The following is a 19014-nucleotide window of genomic DNA, read 5'->3' on the forward strand; positions in this document are numbered from 1 at the left end:
TAAAATGTACCCAATCTATTTTAATAACATCAACTCAAAAGAAAGCAAATTTTTTTTTAGCTACAAATAGCTAGTATTGGTAGCATTTGGCTAATATTGGTAATATTTTATAAATTAACTAATTTTTGTACTAATTTACTTTTGGGCTGACATAACGGGTAGTTTCTCTAATTTTAACAAGGCTAGCTCCTCGTCTGGCCCAAGCTTATTTTACTGAGACCCAAGTCCTTAAACTACTTAAATATAGAGAACTCATGAAATTGGGTTCAATATGTTGGAGTCCGGTATGAAGATGAAAGCTTCAGGGATATGGAAAACCACATAGAAGTGGAAGAAGAAGAAGATGATGCCGATAATACATGAGGAAGCAGATGACTACGAAGATGCTTCGACTAACATCGAAGGGGATGGCGGGTACAATTGGAGGATTCAGGGGCCAGAGGAGGCATGCAGATGATTGTAACAGCACAAAAAGGACACACATTGGCCTTGTGGAGGAAGTCGAACCTCCAAAAATACAGTCGATGGAGGGGAAATAGAGGGTAAACTGGACGCATTCTTATGGTACACCATACAGTAATCAAACCACATCAGAATTGCATTGGCAAAAAATAATGCAATTAAAAAATTATGTTTTCACTGAATTTAAAATGGTATTCTTTAATAGATATATATAGAGTCAACGTCAGACAAAAAGTGAAGGCCGTTGTCGTTCCCATTCAGAAGGTGAAGGGATATTGTTTCCCAACCCTTAAAGGTTAAGGGGGTAAACTGAAATTTACTCTATTTTTTATATATAGATATCATAAATATTGATGGGTTTTGTTGAACTTTCTTAAGCTAGTAATGGCCCCCCTTCAGAAGATGGCTGGTCTTACGAAGAACCTAGCTAATAACAGGGGCAGTCAAGGGGCCAGGGTTTTGGACAGAAAATTGTCCAGACTTTGAGCAACGGCTAAGAACAGGATAATAAAGAAGTGGGTAAAATGAATGAAGGAAAGAGCAAGTGCAGTAATTGGGATGAACTGGAAAATATGAGCATGGGCACAACCTTGAGTTCGGGTTTACCGCTGATAAGTTCCAATTAATGTGAAGCATCAAATGAACTGTATTGTGAATATTAAATCGCTCAAAATCAATTTAATTAATTTACAAAAGAAAGCAATATTTGGTTTGCCCGTAGAAAGAAGAAAAGCTCGAGGCTGGGAGTTAGAACTTAGAAGTAGCCACCAGAATAGAGCTGGAGGATTGGATCAGAAAATTGTTCGTCGCTGTTGGTTGGTCAGCTTTGCAATCAGATTATTTGAAGGTCCTCAAAGTTTAACTAGCTAAGAGAGCAGCGAGATTTTTTTCCTTCACCTTCAATGAGACACATATTTCCTTCCATGTCCTCCGATGGTTTTTAACATTTTAGGAGCAAGTGCATATCACCTATAAAGGATTGTAACATCCGCAGTCTCTTGTTCTTCAAAATAATACAGATATTTTTAAGTAATTGGACTAAGATATATGTAAGAACAGAGTAAGAGACAGAAACTCAAAGAAAGCTAAAGAGAAAGCAGGTCGGGAATTTCAAATTTTATGCCATACTATTAGGTAACTTTTTAATTGTTAAAAGAAAATGCACTGCTACCCATTTTTTACACTTTGATAGCGGCAACGATCATCTTATTTTTGACTGTCGACCTTGAGGTCAGAGGGGTTATGTTTCCATTCAGTAGAGGTAAAGGAAGCATTTTTTTCTATGTTAAAAAGTCAAAGCAAATTTACTCTATGTTTAGCGTTATTTCAGAGTTAATATTGCTATAAATTTAGAGTATATTGGAAGATATCCTATACAATCTTTAGAATTAAAAAAGAAAACTAAATACAAGAGTTAGATATGTTGGATCTTCTGTTTTACGTTTAATCAATTAAGAGAGTAAGAGAACCCCGGCCCCCCCTTCCCAAACCACATCTACTCATGGGTTTTTGTTTTCGAGCAATATGAAAACTCTGATAGGATGAAACAGTCAGACCTGGTTAAGAAAGAGCCTTCGTATCCGAAGCTAACGCCATAGCATTCTCATATTCTTTACAGTATAGATTCCAGTTGCTTCAGATTCGGGTCCAGTTTCTCAGGTGTTACATCTTCCTCATCAGCAAATAAATATGAATCAGCTACAATCTTTCCCTTGTCGAGCATATCAGCTGGGACGGTTTTCAGAAGACTGAAAGAGGAAAAGGGGAAAAACAATTCAAAACCTTCTAGAGAATCTGATTGGCAACTAGCTAGCAAAAGTGTATAACTGGTTCAGATTAAATTAGTTAACTGTGTAGGGATAAATTCAGATTTATCAAACCCCTGAGTTGCGTTGAAAGACAAATTATTTAATAACCTGAATAGAGTAAAATGGCTATAGAGAAAACATATATGTACAACCAATCTAATTCATTTGGAATTGAGACGCCGTTGAACAATCGATTATCACCAAGGCAGAAAGAAACAAATAAAAGAAGAACTTTGACCTGTCCAATGCATTTAGAGCAGTAGTAATTTTTGCCTTCATCGAGTCAATTGAGGCCCCTGGATCATTTCTTGATGCACGCAAAAGCAACGAGTCAAGTCCTTCCAATGCGCTGCAAGAAAGAATAGAAGCAATAGTAACTACAAGTGAGAGCGAAAACACAACGTTACATGTAATATGATGGTCCACTTTGCATGTTGGTTAACATTGGTCCTTTTTGTTTAGCGAGGTACAAGGATATATTAAAAGCATGTTCCTCTAGTCATAAATTTGAAGGTGTTCCATCTCCCTTGGCAGTTTGCTTGGAATTACAATATCAGCACATTCGTGGCATGAACTTTACAGCCAACCTTGCTTAAGAAAAAAACAAAGTCATGAAGCTTACAGGAAAAACATTGCGATTGAACAATCAAATGTCATTAGTCATTACCATAAATCAACCTTAAAGGGATCAAGAATCAATTAAGTAGCTCTTTCTGGGAGAAAGACCTAGTGAAATCATCAGTATTCCAAGAAAATTTTAAAATTTTCTTACATCTTCTACCTGATAGTCTGATCATCCTGTGCATGAAGTTAATAACAAATTTGAACTGCAAAACTATTATTATCACTGCCTTACATTGTATTTAAACAGGATCGTTCAGGTTGACAGTTAAAATATTTGAAGTAGTACCTCAGACACTGATCAACATCATTGGAAGCTGATTCACCATTTCCATCATCGGATGCATATTGTGCTACCTATAATTGAAGGAAAATATAAGAGAGTTTTTCCCAGATATGATCATCTTTTTGTAGTTAGAAGAAGTCTTTGGTATTTCTCTGTCTAGATGAAATAAGAAAAATTGCCACAAACCAAATAGCTAAAGAAAAAGAAAAGAACAAGAAACGCCATTGCCTAGAATTAGTCGAACATGTGAATATCTAACTTCAGTGCACTGCCATTTTCAAACCATCAACGAGATTTATTTAAAGAACTGGAGTTTCTTTATTGTTTATGTAACTAGACTTTTTCTTTCCTTGGTAACAAAAATTTGAGCATTTTGGATATTTTTGCCTTACTTTGATAGACAGATGATAGCCTGTCAAAGCAATGCTACTTGCATGGTCTTCTGTTGTTAACCGATTCTCTAATTTCGATATTTAGCTTGGACTTGTGTAGCTTAGTTAAATACTCAATGTTCATACTAGCACGCTGCTGAAGAAATGGCATAGCAGAGGAGTCATAGGCCAATGAAGAAGTTCTTGCTTTCTTTTCTTCAAATCTTTTCTTGTTCCTCTCCACCGCAAAAGCTTATGAGCGTCAAGTTGACAAATATTTAAATTCATGATTTGAAAGTAATAGTCGGATATTTACAAATTACATGAAACATACTGCAAGATAAAAAATTGTCTCAAAATGTTTACAAATTGTTAAAAGATCTTGGTCAAAGTCTTAATGCAGTTGACACTCAAAAAGCTAAAAATGACAACTTTGTGACAGCAGTGTAATTCTTTACTCTTTTCTTCTTAATTTCCCTTTTACTTTACTTCCCTTTTATCAACAAATATCATACAACGCAACTGGTACAATAATAATTCTCATGCTTAGGAGTTATAGTGTGCTCCAACACCAGAGTGGAGCATTCATAAGTCTATATCAACAAATTCAACTTCATAAATTACCAATTTTGGCAGAAGCTGTACAGAAACTGATAATTATCAACCATTAGAAAATGACATTCATTGAGTTGAGATGGGGCGTGGGAAAACATTTACTTACTGCTCGAATATTGACACGAAGAGATGATGCAGGACCAGAACGCAATATATTCCGGCAATCGCCATATTTAGGTTGATCAACCTCCAAAGATTTCTCTATAAAATGCCAAAAAAATCATGTAATCATGCTGTGAAATCTTGCAATAAAAAAATTCAAAGTATAACCATACTCCAATTTTATAGAAGTCAGTAGAATGTGAAACCTTGCAAGAACACAGAATTATGGGTCTCCGCATATCAGCAAGTTCAACAGTGGAACCGTGTTGAAATGAGTGTGCGAGATGGAAAACACCCATTCCTGAAGAGTTTCATTTTGAAATCTCCAGAAGCAACGAGGAGATTTCAGGAAGGAATAGGAATGGTGTAATATTCTTGAAACTAAGGAAGAGAGACGAGTGCTCTTCCCACTTAGTTTGGAGCAGAAAATGAGGAAGACTTGTAAGAGAATATCTTAGGATAGTTTATATAAGCTACTATCAGATGGAAGGTTATACTGACATGCCACCAAAGTTGAGAGCATTCTCTTCATATATAAGTGGATAGTTCAATGACAGATTTTTTTAATCAGTACTCCTTGATGGATAGACCTCTATCGCCGATTTAAGTCATTAGGAAAGAGGAGGAGAGATTATAAAAGAAACTGACCTGTTAAATGTTTTAGCGATCATGTTCACATACAGAGACCATCAATTATTTCCAGAATTTGAGGCAGTCAAACTCTAGAGCATGGTGTTTCAAACTTTTTTTTAACAAGAGAAATTAGAAGGTTAACTTTGCCGCGGGAGAGTCTTTCTCCAATGAGAATAAAGAAAGTTTTTGGGCAAGACAAGAAAGGAACTCGCCCTTTGACACCAAGGGATAAGAGCTGATTGCTGGCGATGACTTGGTGAGGTTCATAGAAACAGCATTCCCTCTGATTCATAAGGTGCTCATGATCCAATTGGATCAATGTTAGAGGATGGCTATCGTTTTTGGCTTTTGCGTTATTTTTTGTTTTTGTTTTTTTTTTTTGGGGGGGGGGGGGTGTATTGAGGATAGCAATTGATTTGCAACCAGTGGCACAAACTTTTGAAGACGAATCGTTTAATTCCAATATTTCTATGTACTGCATGAAAAATCACTGAAATATTCAGGCTAAATAAACACGGTGGATCACAGCATGAACTATAGACATTTACTAAGCTTTACATGCTAGGAAACAAAAATAGTGACAGCGAGAAACAAGTGTCACCTAATTCCTTAATCTGCACCCCCGCCAACAGCACAGCTGGTATATAAGTCTCCAGCGGATCAAGCTTTTTCCTAGTTATCAAATCGAAATTTTTGATAATAACATGAGCACAACGATCAATTCCAGATTAACTGAAATCACAAACTATCACAGGCTTACAAAACTAATTGAAAGCACAAAGGCAATAACTCAAGCATAGGTTAATTCCACCGGTCACCGTAGCTAAATAAAGCAGGTTGACAGATGTGGAAGCTAGTTACACAGGTGTTGGAAGTTAATGAAGATGGTGGAGCCATCTGGAACCCAAGCTCCTGATACCACCGAGTTATACAAACTATTTGATCTTAAGTATCGACATAAATACCAGTAGTCGTGAAAACACAAAGTTGGCAATCCTGTAATTCGCTTATGAAATAAAAGCAAAGCATGGAAGCTGCTTTTTCTGAGCTGGGTCGAAATTTAGCCCTAAAAACAAGTTTCATCATCGGAAGTAGAAAACAGAGCTTACGAACACCCATAACTTTCGGCATTTTGAAAGTCAACATCACTAGGAGAAATTAGTGTTGCCAACTTCAAAAAGCAGATTGCACAAAATTTGAAAATTTGACCCGAGAATGAGAGAGGCGTTTGAATAAGAAATGATGTAACTTCATTCAAATTGGCGGGCTAATTGGAAAACAAAATCACTATCAACGTTCGCCTCTTTCATTATCATACTAGAAAATTTTCTCTTTTCTTTTTTGATTTTCACTAAATTTTTTCTAAGTGCAAACTACTGATTCACCAACCAAAAAAAAATAAATCTAAGTGCAACTCAAGTCATTAGATACATCATCAAATTTATTGTTATCAAAAGAGAAACATATTATCTTAATGGAGCTAGAATATGACAGTTTCTGTCCCATTCAATTACACAGATGTGGCAATCAAGCCTAACTCTGCCACTTGATACAGTTTAATAGCACGCACAACTTACATGCTATAGGAACGCTACCATAGTATAGGCGCTAGGCGGATCTGTGATTTAAATGCACTGGGTCCACCTCTTTATAATTTTTCTTCTAAACTTTCCATATAAGATATGTACCTTGAGTCAGTGGGTGTATGCATTTTACTGCTTATAAGCTGGATCCACCTTTGAAAATTAGCCATCTTTTGATCATCAACAACAACAAGAAGTAAGCCTCAGTCCTAAACAAGTCGGATCGGCTATATGAATCCTCACTCACTGACTACTCTATTTAAACTCAATCTCATGCAAATAATCATTTTTTCATCAACTAACATAAACATTATATATGCAATCTATTCCAAAATTCAACAACTTGTGTGCTCACCTTTTAACATACTTGTCAAAGGGGCTTGCTCCTGCATCTGCAAACCAAAACAAAATTCAAAAATGAAAATCAATAAATAAATAAATATGCACACACACAGAGCAACGATTACAGTTCATCAATGATGATTTCATGCTTGCATCTACTATAGTAGCAATATCAACCTCGATGTCACTTCTATAACAATCTAATGCAGGCAAACGCGGACTTATACATAACTTGAGAATTACGAATGTAATTACTAGCGCATTGCACTGGCGGAGGCACACGTTAACACTGATAGAATGAGAGGGATCACCTTTAGGTACTAAGAGCCATTGAAGCAAGATTCCGAGGGCTACAGTGACCGATCGTCTGCTTTCCCGCCTTTTCTCCGGGAGTAAAGCGCAACTCAAGCTAAAATTGCGGTGACATCTCGCAGGCGAAAAGGTTCGCCGCGGCGGAGAACGGAGGATGCGGAAATTTAAGCTGCTGGTGCTAACATGCGCAGGAGTATAGATGGTAATTGTCATCTCGCCGGAACGTTTGGCAGTGAAGAGGAGCAGCAGTGTTACTCTTATCCAGTTCTTTCTGTTCTTCCAGTTTAGCCCCGTGAACTTACAATTTTACCCTTTAAACTACAGCTGTCAATTTGGTGTACTCTTCTTATCATTTTTCTTAAATTATTTTTACTACTATTAATAAGAGGAAATGTGAGGAGCTTCCGGTGAAAGTGATTTGACAAAAAAACCAACTTATTTTGGTCTATTTCCTAACCGGAAGCTCGTCACATTCCCTCTTATTAATAGTAGTAAAAGTAAAAATACTTTTCTAGGTTCACATGCTTGCCTGACATTCACAAGGCTATCATTGCCTTTTCAGTGTTTCGGCTACAATTTTGTAGTACGAAATATGGGCCCATCAAACTTCCCATTCCACAAGTATTGCGTAGTTCTCAAAGGTATAATAAAGCGTGGGTCTCACCTAAACTTTTAACACATATCTCTTTTATTGCAGCTATGGCCTATTACATGAATTATAGTTCTTTTTAATATTTTTCTTCCTTGGTTTTTTCGGGGGTTGGATCATAGGACATGCAAAGTTGTAAGAATTCTATAAAATACAAAAGTTAAATAAAATAAGTAGTAGTACGCTATAGCTAGCACGTAAGTAGACGGTGAATAAAACATATAAAGCTAAAATAGATAATATCCCAAAGAACCAGTTTTACATAATAATTTAACCAACAAAAATGTAATAGTGAGTTAATGAATCTAATGTAAAACAAAAAAAGTAATATACTACAGCCAAAAAAATGTAAAAGAGAAGTTTATAAATTTAATGTAAAACAAAAGGTAAGATACAACAGTTAAACCAACTCTATGTAATAATCCTCCTAAATTGGGAGGGGTTTAATATATATAAAAAAGTAAGCAAATAAAAAATATTAAAATGAGTATGAATGTAATATAGAATAAAAAGTAAAATAAAATCTGTATGATATAGAATAAACACGTCATGTCCAATAATTTAAAGATACTAAGATTGATAAGGTATGAATAACATAGAATGTAGTGATCATTTTAATAAGAAAAAAGAAGAGTAAAACAAAACTATTTAAAAACATGTTTTTCTTCTCTAAATATCTCATTTTTCCAACTTTAAGCTTTAGGGTTAGAATTTACAAGGATCAAAACTAAACAAAGTAAAATGAAAGCTCCTTTTTGGAGAATATTTTTCTTATTATTTTAAAGTTTATTTATTTGAGCTTAAAGTGATTAAAACTTTAAAAATCTATATTATATTAAAAGCACGAAGGCCCTTAGCGAAATATTGTTCGCCTTTTTTATCCTTTAAAATTTTAATTTTACATTAGACAAATTAGTCATTTTATTATTTTCTTAAATTTTAGGACTTTGAAATCAATTAGAATTTTGCATATTAAATATTTCTTTATTTAAACTTTACGTAATTAATTAGTCCTAATATTTAGTAGTTACGACTCACCTATACTATAAACATTTAAGAATCAAAACAAACCATTTCCTTTTCTAAGGCAAAGACAACTTAAGTTTAGCATAGGTTGAAATTTGCTTCGTTAACCAAAGAACGGAAACATACTTAACTTTAGACAAACGCCATTGTAAATGAACTACCGTTATTCTTTTTTCAGTTATTCGAACAAATAATAATTTCATATATATTATTTATATATTTTATTTTATTATAAAATATTAAGGTTGGTCATTTTATAGTCATTTCTAGATTTTGTATTATCGCTTAACAAATTTTTAAGAGCTATAAGGCAAACTTTTTCATTCCCATAAGTTTAAAAGATTCAAATTATTAATTTTTTTTGTTTGAAAAATCTTGATAAAATTTTTATGTTATTTTTTATGTATTAATTCAAAAAAATAACAATAATTTTTGAGAAATTTACCTTGAATACAACGATCGAAAGAGTTATTTATAAGAAATACAACCACTTTTAAAAAATTACTTTATATACAATTTGGTACAATTTTTTAACTTTATAATTAAATTAGATACAGCTTTTAATATGCCTAAAATATCTCATTATGGGACTTGAAAATAGGGATTATGCCAACTAACACATAATCCCTTAAATTCAAAATAATCTCACAGTTCTCTCTCACCTAATCCGTGTAGACCATTAACTTTCTAATATTATATTTTATATACCATTATTATTTGTAAAGAACTATATTACATATATTTTTAATAAATATACCTCGAATAATATAATAAACTAATATATTTAAATACTCATATATTAGTATACAATGAATATACTATAACAGATTTCATATATACATTATATAGTATATTGTATAGATTATACAAATATAATATAATAGTATAAGATAAATATGCTATAACAGATTTCATACTTTTGTTATATTTGACTCCTTTTTTTTTTTTTTTTTTTTTGAATGGCTGCATTTGAGTTGGGGTAGATTTAGTTAGGCTTAATTTTAGGGATGTAGAGATATTTTAGGAAAATTTGATTGTAGTCAATTTGCTTAAGCTTAAATTTAGGGAATGTTTTCTATTAAATTTTACTACAATTTTGGAGTCTTCATTTAGTATAGGTTGAATAATGTCCGTCGAGAAAAAATCTTTTAATTTAAATATATATTAATTATGTAAAATAGAGATAATGATGTTGTATAATATGTAAATCAATAGCTAGTGCAAATGATGAAATATACTTTCTATAAAGTTGTAGTTACGTGAAAATTCCCATAATTTTTATAACATATTCTGATATAAGTCACAATAAGGTCTGAGGATTTTTGTGGCCAGATTTTTTCTAAAATAAAGTTAGCTAAATGAGATCAGCGTTTGTTATTTTCATGATTCTTATACTTTTTTCTTTAGTTTTTACTTTATAAGTCAAACACATTATTTAATAGTATTTTACATAATTTTTAAAACATATATTTATTGATATGAGGTAGTCATTAGCGAAGAATTTTTCATTTTTTTACCCTTTAAAAATAGAGTTGGCACTAGATAAAATAGTCATTTAATTATTTTTCTAATATTTATGAATAATCATTTAATTATTTTCCTAATATTTGGTATTTCAAAATACAAAAGAGGCATCAGAGGATTTCTGTGTGGTAAAATTTATTCTTCTATTGATCTAGCTAAATAGGATCAATATTCATCATTCTCAACAACTTATATTTTTTCTTTAATTAGTATTCTATAACTCAAATATATTATTTAATAATATTTATGTAATTTTTTTAAAATTGTGTATCCATTGAGATGAGGTTCACGCGCAAAGCGCGTACCCTAAAACTAGTAAAATAAATATGGTATGGGACAACTTAGTTAATTCATGGAGTTGGTTAATTTTACAAATCTACGTACCATAAACTATAGTTTGCATTTCAAATTATATATAATTATACGTTTTATAATGTTGTTTTCGAAGGAACTTTAGTGAAGTTGTCCACATCTTAAGTAATACTGCCATAATTTGCATATATTTTTTAATGTTGATGCATTGGTGAACTTGTTTGAGTATAAGTAAATCATGTTCTCTTTTTTTAATTGTCTTAAAAACTGGTAAAAGAGTAATTATGAACTACAAAATAAATACTTAAATAAAGGTGCTGAAATTTTAGTTTATCATTTTTTGATTGTGATTGGAATTTCTTCCTTTCTCTCCCCCCCTTTTTCTTCATTGAACATTCTTTTGACACAATTAGGGATCCGTTTGGTTGGGAATTAAATTATCTCAAGATTAATTATCCCGGGATTAGTTATTCCCGAATTGTATTGCGTATTTTAACAATGGAGGTTGAAATTGGAAGTGAATCTAAGAGATTAGGAAGAAGAATAATCTCTGAACAATACACTTCAATGCTTGTAGATAATTGAGACTAAGAAGAAGAGAGAGAAGTTTATTGATTCAACATAACCAGCCTTTTACGAGCTATATATATTTATAGCTCATCTCTACTGTTGAGCTTCACTAACAGATTCTAACAGACTAACCACCACTGACCTCCCTAACCGTATAACTGCTTTAGTGTGAAATGTCTATACTACCCCTTCTAACTATTTAGCATAAAACAACTACCCCCATTAAGAGTCCTTGTCATCAAGGACAAAGTGAGGAAACTCATGTTTGAAAGTAGTAGCATCCATCCAAGTGCTATCCTCAGAAGGGCAGTTGAACCACTTCACCAAATATTGTTAACACCATCTGTTATGCTTGGTAACCAATCTGGTTTCAAGTATCCTTTTAGGATCCAAAATAATGTGACCATGAGAAGAAAGTGAAACTGGTAAATCAGATACCACTGGATGGGAACCAACATATTTTTTAAGCTGAGAAACGTGGATTGTGAATGTATTTTAGCACGAGGTGGGAGTTGGAGCTAGTATGCAACAGAGCCAATCTTCTTGAGCACTTGAAAATGACCAAAATATTTGGGGTTGAGCTTGTGGGAGGAGTAACCTTTTAGGGACATTTGCCTGTAAGGTTGCAGCTATAACACCCCAGACTATAGACAGAGTCCCATATCGGCAAAACACAAGAGGGATGCTGGGTATATAAGTTAACAAGCCTTAGGCCCTAGTTGTGAGCACGTGATTTTTGCCCTATATGAATTACTCCCATAAATCCAAAACAAAACAATTTCTTTCAGTGTTTGCAATTTTGGGGATTTTCGTGGCATTTTCTGGTAATTGTTTGCATTTGTCTGTGCATTTTTATTTTATTTAATTAATGAAAATTACAAAAAATATGTTGCATTTGCATTTAGGATTTAATTTTACATTTTAGGATTAATTGACAAATTATTTTATACAAATAGGAAAAATCACAAAAATAGTTTATTTTGCACTGTTAATTTTAATTTTGAATTTTAGTAGTTTTTTTTATTTAATTTAGTTTTTAATTATTTGTAGTAACAATTATTAGGGCTAATTAATTTAATATGGTAGGATAATTTGGTTTAGGTTTTAATTTTAATTTTGGAAAAAAGAAAAAAAGAATTGTGAAATTGAAAAAAAGAAAAAGAAAGAAATAAGAGGGTTTAAATCTGGGCCAAAATCAACCCAGATTTCCCCAGCCCAAACATAATCACCCATGTACCCGGCCCAAACCCACGCCTCACCCGGTCCAAATCCCCCAACTAAGTCAAACGACGCCGTTTTTTTTCTTGTTGATCTGGACCGTTGATCTCAGTTGATCAAACGGTCCGCAACTCAGCCCTTACCTGATATATATATATGTCCTAACGCCCTACCCCCCTCATTTCATCGTTACAAACACCCCCGTCTATCAGAGAACCCGAGCCTAACCCTAGCTGAGCCGCCCCTAAATCCACCATCGTCCGGTGGCGGCGCCACCTCCAAATGCCACCAAAACAACACCCCATGACCCCCCCGGCTTCCCTCTTTCTAAATCCCGGACCAATTTCCTTCGAATCTGCCCAGAACTTCTCGAATCTTGATTTGAAGAGAAGAACCCTAAAATCCCAAAGTCCAAATCAACGGGTGTGCTAAAGATTTTAGACTGTAATGGACTTTATTCGCGTTTTTTCACATGAAAACACACGATTAAGGGCTATTCCGGTCATGAATTTGAAAATTTCTTCAAAGTTTGTCGAATCGGCTCCTGACTGGTGTCAGGTATCTTCTTTGTTCGTTTTGTTTATTTGTTTATCTTTTCTTTTGTGTTTCTGCTTCATCTCCTCTTCTGGGTTTTGTTTAGTTGTTCCGGAGATTCGTTATTCATGCATGATTAGTTCGGGATCCTTTCTTAATTAGTTAATCGTTTAGCAGTTCAGTTAATTCCCTCTATTTGTGTCAGTTAGTAGTAATTTAGTTTAGGGTCTTAGTTTTAAAAATTGTTCCAGTACTTGGATAGTTCTGTCTCCCAGAAGCTCATAGAATTTAGGGTTGTTAATGTACGAATTGGGCTTTAGTCTGTTGTTGACCCATCTCGCAAATGTAGCCCGTTTAATTTGGTCTATATCCTTGGGTCAATTCGACTCGTTTGGATTTTTGAAGTAATTTTCAAAGGGTTAAGGGGTAAATTAGGTAATTGGTTTAGGGAATCTAGGGTGTAACTGTTTGGGAAGCTTCTGGGAAGCTGGGGAGGGGACTACTTTGCAAAAGCAGAATTTAAACTAGGGGTGTTTAAGCTAAAAGGAAAATTAAAAAGGGACCAAAGGGCAAAAATGAACTCTTAAGGCTGCCTTGTTTTCTTGCCTATAAAGGCATCATTTTCTTGCCTTTCAAGGCAGACCCAAGAGACTTGAAAGAGAATAAAAATTCTAGAAAACAAAAACAGCTGAAACTTCTGCAGAAAATACTGTTTCATTGGGTTTTAGCTTTGTGATCTGAAATTCTCTTCTTCTTGAATCGATTTTCCTAATTGTTTGAGCTTAGAAATGGTTTGAAACTTAGTCATTAAGGTTGGTTCTGAGGTCAGCTGGTTTAATTGTGTGTTTGAGACTGGTTTCTGGGCTGCAGTACTTCATTTCTGGGTTTTTGAACATGTTTTGTTGGTCTGTTTCTGTTACTAGAACCTGCTGCTGATTCCCTATTGTCTACTGCTGATTCTCCCTTTTTCTTATTTCGTTTAATTCCAGGTATTCCCTGATTCTATAGGAGATGAAATGCAAGTATGAGAGCTATAATTATATGAAGATCCCTATGAATGAATACTGTTTTTCTTTTTAATCATCAATATTAGTTGTTTACTTGAAATTTCTGGAGTTTAGTGGTATATTGTAATGGCATTTAGCCTGATATGTCCATTTTAATATAACAGTAGTATGTTATTCCTTAGAAACCTCATGTTGCCTTTCATTTGTGATGAAAACACATGGTCTGATGGTTTGATTATATGTAAGTAGTTCAAGACATTTGGATCTTGTATATAGGGACTGTGATTTAAGCCATTCACTGTTTATTATGCATATATTCAAGCATATGGTTAGACTTTGTTGAGTTTTAGCTTATCATTTAGTTTTGTCTGAAATCAGAATGCATTCGATTAAAAGGGGTGACTGCCTGCTTTGCGGAAATAAAACTTTATGAGTACTAGTCTGATTGGCATCAGGCTCTAGGTACTCAAGGTAATTGGGTGCATGCATTGGGTTGAGAATGAATTCTTGACTTGTTTAGATATGTAAAAACTTTCTATAGTAGGATAAGGTCAAAATGCAGTACTCATAGTGATACAAGTTTAAAACTAGATCAAACATGCTGTCCATGATGAGAATTCCATTGTCATTGCTTGCTGAGAAAAACGAACCCAGAGGTTGTTTGTACACATATTGTTTTTTTTTTGTTGTTGAATATCGCTGGTTCTTGGCCTGCAGGACTCGATAATGAGTTCTCCACTCAGACCTGTTGAGGTTTCGAAATTGGGCTCATTTCTGGGCCCAAGCTTAACAGGTTCTTTCGAGTATGATTTGGGTCGTAATTGCGGCCGAGTCACGCCCACGCCTTTCGCTAGCCTTCCTGGCTCTGGACTTCACATGGAAGGCCTATTTGTGGCCTTTGATTGCTAATTAAACGATCGTAGGGAATTTTAACTTCATTGAGTGTTAAATAATTCAGCCTTTAAAATAATTGAGGTGAACGATGTTAATGACACCAATAGTCTATGGCCCTCATAAAAAAAATAAGAATTTTAGGCAATTAGATTTGAGGCGTGCCATTTAGCGAATTTCCCATGGCCCTCGTAAAATTAAAAATGCGTAGTCGCTTTAGGGTGCGTTATTTAATAATTTTACTTTCTTAAACTCGGGTGTGCATTTCATGTGACCCAAATCAAATCTTAAAACGTTGAATGAAATATGTTTAGGATTGCGGGTGCATTTCATGTGGCGCGATCCAAAGACGTGTTTTAAACGACGTTCAATCTTTTTTTTTAAAATAATTAAAAGCGGTTAAAAGTTAAAATTATACCATAGGCTAAAACATATACTAAAATCAGATAATAGACCAATTATCACAGTTGAGAGATCGTGCTAGAACCACGGAACTCGGGAATGCCTAACACCTTCTTCCGGGTTAGCAAAATTCCTTACTCGGATTTCTGGTTTGCGGACTGTTAAACAGAGTCAACCTTTTCCTCGATTCGGGATTTGAACCGGTGACTTGGGACACCATAAATCTCTCAAGTGGCGACTCTGAATTTTTTGATAAATAAATCCCGTGTCGATTGTCCTTTAATTGGAAAAACTCCCTTTATACACCCCTCCCGGGGGTGTAGGTGAAAAAGGAGGTGTGAAACTAGTGACGCATTTTAAATGTGTGAGGGCCTAGGCCCACAACGGACAATATCACTGGCGGGCTGAGCTGTTACAGATGGTATCAGAGCCACTTTTGTGTTAGCTTTGCCGATGGTGGGTCAGATCAGAGTTCAACTGAATTTAGGCAAATCCCGGTTAGGCGGGGCAAACCTCAGTGCTGAGTCTAGGATAATCCCATGCGGTGGGGCAAACCTCAGCGGCAAAACACAAGAGGGATGCTGGGTATATAAGTTAACAAGCCTTAGACCCTAGTGACGCATTTTAAATCCGTGAGAGCTTAGACTCAGAGCGGACAATATCACTAGCGGGCTGGGCTATTACAGCAGCCTTACAAAAACCATGTCTCCCACTGCAAATTCCCTGAATGATCTCTTCTTATCTGCCAAAGGCTTCATTCAAGATTGAGCTAGTGCTAGGTGGTGCTTTAGTAGCCTGATTGTTGCTTCTCTAGCTTGTAAGCTTCTATCAACTTCCTCTACCATAGAATTATATGGAATATAAGGCATGTGTAGGGGAGGTTTTTGACCATAGAGTACCTCAAAAGGAGTCAACTTAGTGGCAGAGTGATATGTGATGTTATACCACCATTCTGCTAAAGGCAGCCAATGAGCCCAATCCTTGGGCCTATCTATGCACATACATCTAAGGTAACCCTCCAAACACTTGTTGACAACTTCAGTTTGGCCATCTGACTGTGGGTGATAGATTGTGGAATGATGTAATTGGACCCCTTGGACATAAAAAAGAGACTGCCAAAACTTGCTCAAGAACACAACATCTCTGTCACTCACTGTGGTCTGGGGCAGGCCATGAAGTTTGTTAATGTGATCTAGAAAAGCTTGGCAACTGAGGTTGCAGTATAGGGATGCTTCAGGCTTATGAAGTGAGCATATTTGCTCAGACTATCTACTACTACCATTATCACAGATTTACTATGTGATTATGGTAGTTCTTCAATGAAATCAATGCTAATATCCTGCCATACCTTATCTGGAATAGGCAAAGACTGCAGTAGTCCTGGGCTCTTCACACTCCCCCCTTACACCTTTGACATACTTCACAGCTCTTGATATATTCAAAAATGTCTGCTTTCATCTTTCTCTAGTAATACAACTGGCTTACCCTTTGCAGTGTAGCAATCATACCTAAGTGACCTCCTGTAGCCCCATCATATAGGAATTGTAAAATCTGCTTCCTTAGATCTTTGCAAGGGCCAACAACTATCTTCCCTTTCCTGTATAACACACTATCCTTTAGCATATATATGGGCTTAGCTAAAGGGTCCTGCTGGAGCTGCTGAAGGAGCTGTTGTAGATGAGAGTCAGTTTCATAAGAACCTTTGATCTGCTCTATGAAGTCTGAGGATATAGAAGAGAGTGTCAGCAGTTCTGCATCAAACTTGTCATCAGCCTTGGGTACTCTAGATAGAGCATCAACTACTAAGTTGTCTTGATCCTTTTTGTAGGTGATTGTATAGTCATATCCCATCAATTTGGCCAGCCACTTCTGCTAACTGGGAGTAGAGATTCTCTGCTCCATTAGGTATTTCAAGCTCTGTGGTTTGTCTTGATTGTAAAATGTCTACCAATGAGGTAAGGCCTCTATTTCTGCATAGCTGCTACAATGGCCATCATTTCTCTCTCATATGTGGATAGTTGCTGATGTTTGTCACTCGGAGCCTTACTCATATATGCTAAGGGGTGGCCTCCCTACATCAAAACAACTCCAATACCCACCCCATAAGCATCAGTTTCAATAACAAATTCCAAGGAAAAATCAGGAAGTGCAAGAACTTGAGTTGTACTCATTGCTACTTTGAGTTGTTCCAAAGCTGTATTTGCCTTATCATTCCATTCAAATTTATCATTCCTTAACAATTCAATCAAGGGCCTTGCCAACACTCCATACCCTTTAATAAATCTTCTATAGTACCTTGTCAATCCCAAGAATTCCCTTAATTCTTTCACTGTTTTTGGTGCTGGCCATTCTACCATGACTTTAATATCCCTGGTTCAGTTGTTACCCCATCTTTTGTGATGATATGACCTAAGTATTCTACCTCAGATTGACCAAATTGGCATTTACTCATCTTAACAGACAGAGAGTTTTCCTTTAACATATCAAAAGCTTTCTATAATTCAGACAAGGGATCCTCATACAAATTATGCCCAAATCTCAAATACAAATATCTCACATAATCTCCCCAATTAGGTAACCCCCTTCATACTCTAGATTTCATCATCGATTGATGCCACTATAAAGCCCTTCCTTCTAAATTGATAGAAGCAAGCCTAACCTTCTATTCTTCAGAGGTATTGTCATACTCAAAGAATTGTTCACATATATACACCCACCCTTTTAAATCCTCCCCATTAAATTTTGGGAATTCAATACAAGCATATCTATTACCTCCATTAAGCCCGTTGCATGTTGTATGTAATCCACCACCATCGATTGGAGCTGGTGCGACTGGTGTTGTTGAAGTCGTCGGAGCTGAATTTGTCGTCATCGCTGCCACCAACTGTCGAATTTCATTGATCATATCGTCATGGCGCTCACCCAGTACCCGGACCTGCTCCCTAACTTCGTCCACATCTCGTCGTAATTCAGTGTTTCTGGTTGTTTCCGACATGGTTTATGGCCAAGGTTCACAAGCTCTGATACTAATGTTGCGTATTTTAACGATGGAGGTTGAAATTGGAAGTGAATCTAAGAGATTAGGAAGAAGAATAATCTTTGAACAATACACTTCAATGCTTGTAGATAATTGAGACTAAGAAGAAGAGAGAGAAGTTTATTGATTCAACATAACCAGCCTTTTACAATCTATATGTATTTATAGCACATTTTCTACTGTTGACCTTCACTAACAGATTTTAACAGACTAACCACCACTGACCTCCCTAACCGTATAACTGCTTTAGTGTAAAATGTCTATACTACCCCCTCTAACTATTTAGCATATAATAAATTGTTATTCCACTCTCCCATAGGAATAAAATAACACTACAATTCCGAGATAACTAATTTGGAAATTAATTATATCATGATTTTATTCCCACCAAACATAAAATAAATTTATCTTAAATTTAATTTCAAAATTATTTATCCTTATCTCCCGTATCAAACGAGGCCTTAGTGAATTGCAGTACAATATCCAAACTGAACAGAACTAGAAAGTTAAAAGCTCGTACTCTGCAATTCGAACGGTAACTTGTCGCAAAATGGTTGTCTTATGTCATGGAAATTTTTGAAGGGCAGTTTTGTCATTATAATACATATTATATCAGTTGGAAATGAGCTTTCGGTTGGTGGCATTACAGTAATTAAATGCAATATGGTGTCGCTTCATTTATAAAGTATCAGATCGAAATAGACATAGT

General features: G+C 35.2%; 1 protein-coding gene across 1 annotated transcript; it reads right to left on the minus strand.

The window, feature by feature from the left end:
• Nucleotides 1-1776: 1776 nt before the first annotated feature.
• Nucleotides 1777-7416, minus strand: LOC104238235 (uncharacterized). Its single transcript, XM_009792540.2, has 7 exons — nucleotides 7135-7416; nucleotides 6837-6873; nucleotides 5500-5570; nucleotides 4270-4364; nucleotides 3181-3248; nucleotides 2509-2619; nucleotides 1777-2210 (listed from the first exon to the last, which is right to left on the minus strand). Exons 1-7 carry the CDS (start codon nucleotides 7346-7348, stop codon nucleotides 2075-2077), a joined length of 732 nt encoding a protein of 243 aa, XP_009790842.1. The 5' UTR covers nucleotides 7349-7416; the 3' UTR covers nucleotides 1777-2074.
• Nucleotides 7417-19014: the final 11598 nt, after the last annotated feature.

This window comes from Nicotiana sylvestris, chromosome 8 (assembly GCF_000393655.2).
Source record: "Nicotiana sylvestris chromosome 8, ASM39365v2, whole genome shotgun sequence".
Classification (NCBI taxonomy): domain Eukaryota; kingdom Viridiplantae; phylum Streptophyta; class Magnoliopsida; order Solanales; family Solanaceae; genus Nicotiana; species Nicotiana sylvestris.

Coding starts and splice junctions, on each gene's coding strand:
- LOC104238235 (XM_009792540.2), bottom strand. CDS start 7,348: ATGACAATTACCATCTATACTCCTGCGCATGTTAGCACCAGCAGCTTA. Junction 5,571..6,836: donor TTTGACAAGTATGTTAAAAG/GTGAGCACACAA, acceptor TTTGATAACTAG/GAAAAAGCTTGATCCGCTGG. Junction 2,620..3,180: donor GATGTTGATCAGTGTCTGAG/GTACTACTTCAA, acceptor TCTTTCTTGCAG/CGCATTGGAAGGACTTGACT.